An 8512-nucleotide genomic window follows, 5' to 3' on the forward strand; every position below is an offset into this window, starting at 1 on the left:
TTTTACTCTTGAAATCGCATATTTAATTTTAGTTTCCGTTGACAATGGTGCCAAGATGTCGCCGAAACGTAGGACTTTTCTTTCGTTAGTTTTTGCAGGTATATATTTTCCAAGCTCTTCACGGCAATTAATGGAGACCATTTATTCGCAACTTATTCTGTTGTTTTAACTAATGTATGGTAGTAAGGCTAAAAATGTCATCAATAACCCACCGATATACATTTCGTTTCACTCTTGTCAGATACAAGGTAAATGCAACTGCAAGTAACTTAAAGAATCGTTTATTTCTAGTTTTTTATTCTACAAATTACATTTTGTCCTTTGTCTTACTCGAATCAATTGATCGGTTTCTTTTTCTGAAGTCCCTACAACTGCAATTGCATCCCATCCCCCTCTATGGAGCCTGGTGGTCCCTTCTCAAAACTCCCCAAAACATTCTGAAAAACTAGTTGGCTTTAACAATGTTGACCAATAGAAATTCGGGTCCATTTTGAAGGCTAAAGCGTTTGAAACTTTACAAAAGTGAAAAACTCATCGAGCAACTCTGCTCTAAAGACTAGCACAAATTGCAAAAAAGGCTTCTTGGGTCCAATCTTCTGTGAGAGTTTTTCGTTTTTTCGTGTGGTGTTCTCGCTCTATCATCTCTGAGAGGAAAGATAGACTACTTTTTATTGTTTTATCATTTTTTTTTTTGTTTGTTTGTTCGTTTGTTTCTTTCTTTCACTGCCAAATTAAAAAAGTTAATCATGTATTACTTCGCACAAATTGTACTTTTAACGTTAATGCTTGTAAGGAACGAAAATCTTGCTTCACCCTTGGAAATTTTGGCTCTAAACTGGGTGCGAGGCTAAATCAGGCTTGAGTATGAATTTTTGAAGTGATAGACCTGTTACCTTCAATGACCATTCCAGTGGCTTCAAGTTACCATCGCACGCATGCGCGATGCTCGTGAAATGAAAGTTGGCTCAATTTTTAACCAAAATTTCCAAAAGATGAACATTTCTGCAGTTAAAGTCACGATTACATCAATAAAACAAAGTCTTCCCTTTGTCTGGTGAGCGAAGGGTGAAGAGTTACGGTTCTTCTTCATCGCTTGAAGCGCCGCTTGCGCCGCTCTCGCTAGTCGCACCTCCATCGGTTTCGTCTCCTAAAATACGCCAAAATAAAACATGAAAAATAGGCATAAGTCACTGTTTGCAGGAAACGCTTTCTAATGTCACTCCTTTCAAATATACAGATATTCGTATTAAAAAACGTGAGATGAAAAGATACAGCGTACAAACTACAGCTTTCCTTTTTAAATTTTTTTAAACAGTAAGATAAATAGCTTCGAATTAAAGTTTCTTTAATTCGGATTGCAAAAAAAATATGTATTCATGGTGGTATGCCGATAGCTCCTCGACAATACTGAATCTAGTTTACAGTAGTGATTTTAATTCCCCGGCCTAGTTTGAAGGAGAGGAGGCAAAAATTGTTTTTGTTTTAAAACATCTTAGACATGTTATGGGAAGGGAAAGGCTTGGATAGGAGAGGCTAACGATTTTTATTGCACACTTTCGTCCTTAAATTGTTTGCTCTCTACAAAATGACAGATAAAAATTAATAGAATTTTCACCTTGCTGAGAGACATCTGCAAGAAATCCAGTCGCACTTCCGGCGGCGTTGGTTGTGAAAACAACTCTGACCTGTTGATCGTCCCCATTGATAGTTACAGTGAACAAGACCATCTGCCTCTTGCGTCGTTGGTGGAAGTAGTGCTCTTTCTTTCGTCTTCCATCATAGTAATAATAATCCTTTTTGTCACTATCGTCGTAATAATCGCCTGCATCTTCGTCTCTATCTGATGGTTCATCACTAAAAGAGCGTTTACGAGCCGCACCAGCAAAACGTCTGACGCTCCGCCCTCCGCTGAAAAACTCGAGGACATCCCTGCAAAAACACAAGAATTGAAGAAATAAGGTGAAATCTTAAAAGACAATGAATTGAATTAACATATTGTGTATGTACTTATCTGACGAAAGCTGTTGGAATCGCCGACTTACCCAGCGTCGGCGAGTGCAAAGCTCCTAAACCCAAATCGTAGGATTGAGTCTTCTGGAAGATTGGCCAGTGTCCACACACAGCTCAAATTGGCAGGATAGTTACCTGGAAACCCTGGAGACATTATACTTCCAGGAACCATAAGGTTACCACCGCACATTACTGGCAATGAAGAAGAAAACTGTATTAAAACGAGCTTATTAGAACAGCTAACACCTAATACAAAATCTCGCATCAGTTTCGTGGTGTCAAGACCGTTCCCATTTTTGAGATGAGCGAGATCAGAATTGCCGAATTAAAAAGTTGAGAAATGGCCATTCTTTTTCTTCTTTTCTTCTTTATACCAAAATTTCTCGCATTGATGGTAGTTACCAAATTTTCTCACCCATGGAGCTCCGCTATGAAGACGGAAGTATGCTGAGAGATGCTGTCTATTTTTCAGTCTGGCGGCTTAACTAATCGATTGAGGGACCGACCATTTTGTTTTTTGAGGAAGGATGAAAAAACCCAAAAAAATTCCGGCGAAGCTATAGTGGAGGAAAGATATAGCAAAGACAATTATACGGTAGAGCGTAAAATGGCAAAAGAAAATATCTGGAAATTTGAAAATTAATCAGAGCTTTTAGAACCTGAGGAGTCATCAAGGGAATTCTTGAAGAATGAATGAGCCATATACATTTTGGAACCTTTTTTTTTTTTTTTTTTTTTTTAATTTCGGCTTTTCAGGAAAATAGACAATCTGTAAACGATCGTCCAACTCGGCTTTTGCTTATAATCCTTTTAATCCTCCTCCATTCTCGCCACCCTAATCCCAACAGCTTATTCCTTACAAGTGTTGTAATTATAACCACATACATTTACATTTTGCCTTTTCAAATTGACACATTAAGAGAGCTGGGTAAAATTCTGTAAAACCAGGTACTTCAAGCCTGTTCTTCAATTACCTAGGATTTGCAAAGATTAAGTCATGAAGTCTGCAATTGGTGCGCGGAAAATTGTTCACAGCGGGGGCCGACCCGGTTAAATGGTAATCCATCCTTCTCATCCTCTTAATAGCCCTTAGTGTGCAATCAAATATAACGTCACTCGTTGGAGGCCATTTGGAAGATGCACCCGTGCGTCATCGTGTTCAGCCCCCAAGCCCCCAGACAGAGCTCAGCTAACTATGTAAGCTCTTTAGGCCTGGGAATGAGGCTGGTGGCAATCAATTTAGAGCTCTCATATGGAAAAAAAAAACTGACTGTTTCTCACTCTGTTCTTGGTGTACTAAGTAGTCTTTAATTTCGTCGAGCTCCCTCTCCAGTTTAAAAGGATCAAGAGGCGCCGATTCAGCGACCACAATGCACGTCAACACCTGTCAAAAGGAAGTGTGAAGCTTCAGACGATAGTGGAGAAAAACATAAAGGGACAGCGAATGTTCAAAACATAACTATCTATTGTGAGGCATGAAATCAAGAATCCAAAGCAAGTTTTTTATAACGCAGAACATAACCTGATGTTTAGTGACTGCATCATGACTAACGATTATTTTAAGTTAAGTCAAGTCTTTTTTATTTAGGCCGAGGGTGGCCCTTTCAGCACTAGGATGGTATCAATAGAGGCCTTGCCCAATCTATGACTTCTACAAACCAAAAATCTTAAATATGTTCAATAAAAGTAAAAACAAAATAGAAATAGTTAAACCTCACACATGATTAAAAACAATCTCGTAATTACTAAAATATTGATTTAAAAACAAGGAAATGAGTGACAATTAAAACTAACGAACCTGAATATCTACCGAATGTATTACATCCAAGACCATTGAACTGAATCTTAAATATAGTCCATTCAAAATAATATTGAATCGATATTGGGAATACTTTGAGCTTGGCAAAAAATACTATAATACAAATAAACCAACTTAATAAATAAATGATAAAATTCTGTCAACACGAGACTTTATTTGACAATAAAGTGATGCAGTTATTGTGTCTTTAACTTAAAGTTAAAGAACTTTGCATTCAATCAGACTAACACCCATCATCGTTTGACTACAAGAGCAAAATGATTCCGTTGGAAGAATCTGCCTGCCACACCCATCTTTGACTATTAAGGTCACCCGAAACGTCATCCCGCAATTGTTGAAATTTAAGAAACAAAAATGTTAACGGGCTTTTTATCAAAAAGCAAAGAAATTACATCTAGTCAGTTACGTATTTGTCCAACTTTCCTTAGCGGAAAAGAAAAGGAACAGTTAAAGTTCGCATGAATAGTAAAGTTGCTCTCAAACGACTTCAGCGTGTTTGGCTATTACGTCAACATTGCATTTGAAGTCAATCTTGAAGGGAAAAAATCTTGAATCTTACCGTCAAAAAAAGGAGAAATGTCTTCATCTTCGCTTGGCACGGTTGTAGTTCTGCAGACTTTCTTGTTCCGTCCAACTGGGCCTTCAGTCTTCTAGTGTAATCCGTGTTTTCATAACCACAATATATATCATTGACTAGCCAATAAAATGCCTTCACAGTCAGATAACTTACTAAGGATGCCACCAGCTCTCCACTTAGACTTATGCTTTTTCCGCTAATTGATATTAGAAGTCAAAAACAAAGTATCACGTTCAGTTTGTCACGTTGTTATTACAAAACTTTTTTGTTTTTAAATGTTCAGCAGTTTCAGTACTTTAAGTCGAGAACGTAAACAGATTGGCTTTCAGTGGTTTGGAAAGAAAGAAACAAACACAGGGATGAATCAACAACAACCTTTGCTTAGAGTCAAGAAATATTTCCCACCGCAATATTGCCCTTTTGAGATCAAGTCTGTAACATTGTTGATATTTCTCACCAGTAGCTATTCAAGACAGATGCCGACACAGCATATTACAAACAAGTCTTAATATTAAACGTCAAAAACAAGGCAGCGATCACGATCATTTTGTCTTGAATTTTTTGTGAGTTTCCGTACTTGAGATGATTGCGAAAACAGGTCGGCTCTGCTTTTTGAAATGAAATAAATCAAGATAAATTAGCTGATAAATCAACAGGAAATTCAATTATATTAGTCTAGAGGAATATTCCATACTACGCCATTGCGCTTAAAATTTTCAGATTGTTGATATAACTAGAAGTGATTTCAGAGTTCTCGAAGTAATTACATATACAAACAGAATATGAAACGTGGTCCGTTAGAATCTGTTGAACTTCTATATCTGCCCTAATAATAATGTCCGTATATAAGTGACAAAATGTGATTGAATTTACTGCAGACTTCTGTTGTCCACCTCTTTATTGGCTAAACTGATGCGAGCAAAAGTTCATGGAAATTTCGCGGGGCAGAAAATAAAACCCAGCATGCACCAAGAGGGAAGAGTGAACTGGTCGGCGACAAAACAACAGACCGAGATGACTGAAGACGACATATGTTGTGTAGTCATACGGCAGCAAAGTGACTCGTGTCATTGCTTCTAGTCAATTCGTTCTTTATTTCGCAATCAACAAAGTATATTAAGAGTACAGTGCTTGTTATCAGTAACACTACTTTGTACTTGGAACAGCATAATTATTGTGTAACAGGAAAAGTTCATTCATGATGAGAATATTACGCAATACAGTACAACATACAAGCGAATTATATGGAATCATAGGGTAGGAGTTAAATATGGGCGCAAAGGCTTGTTCTTGGAGTCCTTAAGCTCCGCCCTAAGGAAGCATGCAGTGAATGAACGCTAGCCGTTCCCTAGGCCAAACTTGCCTTTTGTCGCATCCCCAAATTACAATGAGAGTTCTTATCATATATGTTAACGAACAGTCCAACTTTTTCTTCTGAAGGCAGCAGGAGGTTGCCGAGAATTCAGTCGAGTATTGGGCGTTTTCAAAATAAAAAAGTTTTATTACATCAGATTTTAAAGTGTTCTGCACAAATTTTATCATGAACTGTGATCGCCGAAACAGTAACTACCTGTAAAATATTATTGAGTAATTGGAGTTTTACTTGAGCTGAGCACTTTCGGTAAATTTATTGTGCTGTTAATTTAATTAATATAAAATGTTTTCTCTTGTCTTTTTGTATAAACCCAATCATAAAGTATCCAATAATTAAATTAATGTCGTGTCAATAAATATACTGGACGCCGGTTATGATAGAATTATAATCGAATTATAACTCGAGACCGTTCGCACGAGAGTCCTAATTAAGTAATTAAGGGTTAATAAAAGACGGATTATTTTGGCAAAACTCTAGGGGATATTCAAGGGTATTATTCCAGGGATACGGGATTGGAGATTAAAGAGAATCCCTGGGATATCGAGCATCAGATTTGGAGTACAAAAGATCTAAAATTGAAGGAATACGAGGCATAGTTAATGGAATACGATTGGCAAAATACCTCTGCCCCTTCCCTCCCCCCCCCCCCCCCCCTCCGCTTTATGACGCCTCACACCGGCCGATTTAGATTTAATCCTCCATCCTGATCTGATCATATAATTACTTCAAACAACCTTTCTATTTGAGTTAGGTTGATTGATGTGATTTATACATTGTATAATTCAAACAAATAACGGCAATTGTAATTAACACAACCGTACTTGAGGCCGCGATATCGGGATCTGGCATGTGAACGAGGATTACGGGATTTGTTCCTTAATGGCCCCTGGGAATGAGGTTGGTTATCCGCAATAGTGGTCATGAAGGAATTCAATTGATCTTGAAGACAAGAATCGATTTCTAAGAAGTACATCAGGAAAACAACTCTGAAAAACATCTTGGAGTTGTTTTCTTGTTCTCTACTTCTTGCATTTGTCGGCGGGAAAAGGTTTATTGATTTCTAATGCAGACAATTTCCGTTCCGTGCTTGTTTCAAGTTTTAATTCAATATTTTTGATTCAATAAAACTAGACATGCATTTACACGACGACTGAATTTTGTAATACACCAGTTCTTCTTTGCCAATATCAATGTAGGTAAAAAACCACACACTTCAACGGAAGTGGTAAAATATATTTGGCATGTCATATCGAATAACAACCACGAGAAAAACAAGTTAAAATAACCTTATTTAATGATCTTGGCTCTCACGAGTATCCTATAGCTAGCTCAGTGGTAGAGCGAATTAGTGATCGGAAGGTCTTAGGTTCGACGCCTGATAGGAGCACTTAATTTTTTTTTTTTTTTTTTTTTTTGAGTTCCGAATTTGCCTGTCTCACGGCATTGTCATTCTCAAGTTAAAATAAGTTACAAAAATGCTTGTTAATTTTTATATCTCTTGTTGGGTCATTTTTCGGTCCACCATAGGTAAACGCAATGTTAGTATTTGTCACAAATAGCATAGATGAGACTAATATAACTAGTAGGACAAATAGAAGTTGTTTTTAATAAGAAATGTTTTTGTGGTATTTAAAAAATAATCTGAATTAGCTGAATAACGCTGCACTGCTTTACAGTCACGCCACTTGATTCTTCAATTCTTTTGCACAGTTAAAATGCATCTTCCATGCTAACTTTGTTTTCATAAGCGCAATATTGTACAGCTTAGTGAAGGTACCAATATTGACTTCCGGCCCTTTAATTAATAGTAACTGAGTTATACGTATCCTCTGCCTTGAACCTCTAATTAATCAAAAACGTGTTTAGCCTTTTTCGTATGCTCAATGAAATGCACCTATCGCCATTCGAGATCTTTGGTTAGGGTGGGGATCGGGGCTTGAAATGTGAACGAGACACATAGGTAAAAAATGTGGACAATCTTAGAAATTTGATCATAGTGACCTGCTGTAATATCTTTACTGCTCAGATTTCTTTATTGTGTTCAGTTAAGTTAAGTAGTGCACTTAAAGTTGAAGTTCCCGCTATGCACTTGCACAAACCAATTTTCAAGCTCATTGTATCTGGAGTGGCCGATACGAGATAATGTATTTCCGTTATCTTATTTCTCCAGTCGACGGTAGCTGAATTCAGAGGCCTGACAAACGTGAATGTTCAAAATACACATTATATTGAAACGTTTAGCAATCAGTTCAAAAACATTTTAGTTAAGTACTTCATTTGCTGAAATTAAACGGAAAGCAAATTACATACCCACTATGTCGAAAAGAAAAGTAATTTTGTGCTGGAACTTTATTGTACAAACATCGAAACCTTTTGCATACCTTGAATGTGATTTGACAATCAGTTCGATTTCATTAAAAGTAAAGCATTATTTCCTCCAATATGAACTTTATCTCTGCTTAATCTTTTACTCAGACGCTCTATACACAAATGGAATGTCTGCCCAGGAAAGCGCCTTTAATCAATTCTGTCCATCGACAGGCGAGTACAAGATTGGATGGTTTGCCTCCGTTTACTCAAGCAGCAAGATTGTAACGTCGTTTTCTAAGTCATTTAAAGGTAACTGATATCTTTGATAAACCAAAAGAGACAAAACTCTGAAATTTTGAACGCTAATCATAAGAGCTTAGCAATGCTTTTTTGTTACATAACCTTATTTATTCGTTAGATT

At 37.1% G+C, this 8512-nt stretch overlaps 1 protein-coding gene across 1 annotated transcript; it reads right to left on the bottom strand.

Annotated features, from left to right (window-relative positions):
- Positions 1 to 265: 265 nt before the first annotated feature.
- LOC146485015 (CUB domain-containing protein-like) lies at positions 266 to 4546 on the bottom strand. Its single transcript, XM_085103963.1, has 5 exons — positions 4389 to 4546; positions 3292 to 3394; positions 2043 to 2202; positions 1616 to 1929; positions 266 to 1147 (listed from the first exon to the last, which is right to left on the bottom strand). Exons 1-5 carry the CDS (start codon positions 4413 to 4415, stop codon positions 1074 to 1076), a joined length of 678 nt encoding a protein of 225 aa, XP_084960089.1. The 5' UTR covers positions 4416 to 4546; the 3' UTR covers positions 266 to 1073.
- Positions 4547 to 8512: the final 3966 nt, after the last annotated feature.

This window comes from Pavona decussata, unplaced genomic scaffold (assembly GCF_977016875.1).
Source record: "Pavona decussata unplaced genomic scaffold, jaPavDecu1.1 SCAFFOLD_28, whole genome shotgun sequence".
NCBI classification, from domain to species: Eukaryota; Metazoa; Cnidaria; class Anthozoa; order Scleractinia; family Agariciidae; genus Pavona; species Pavona decussata.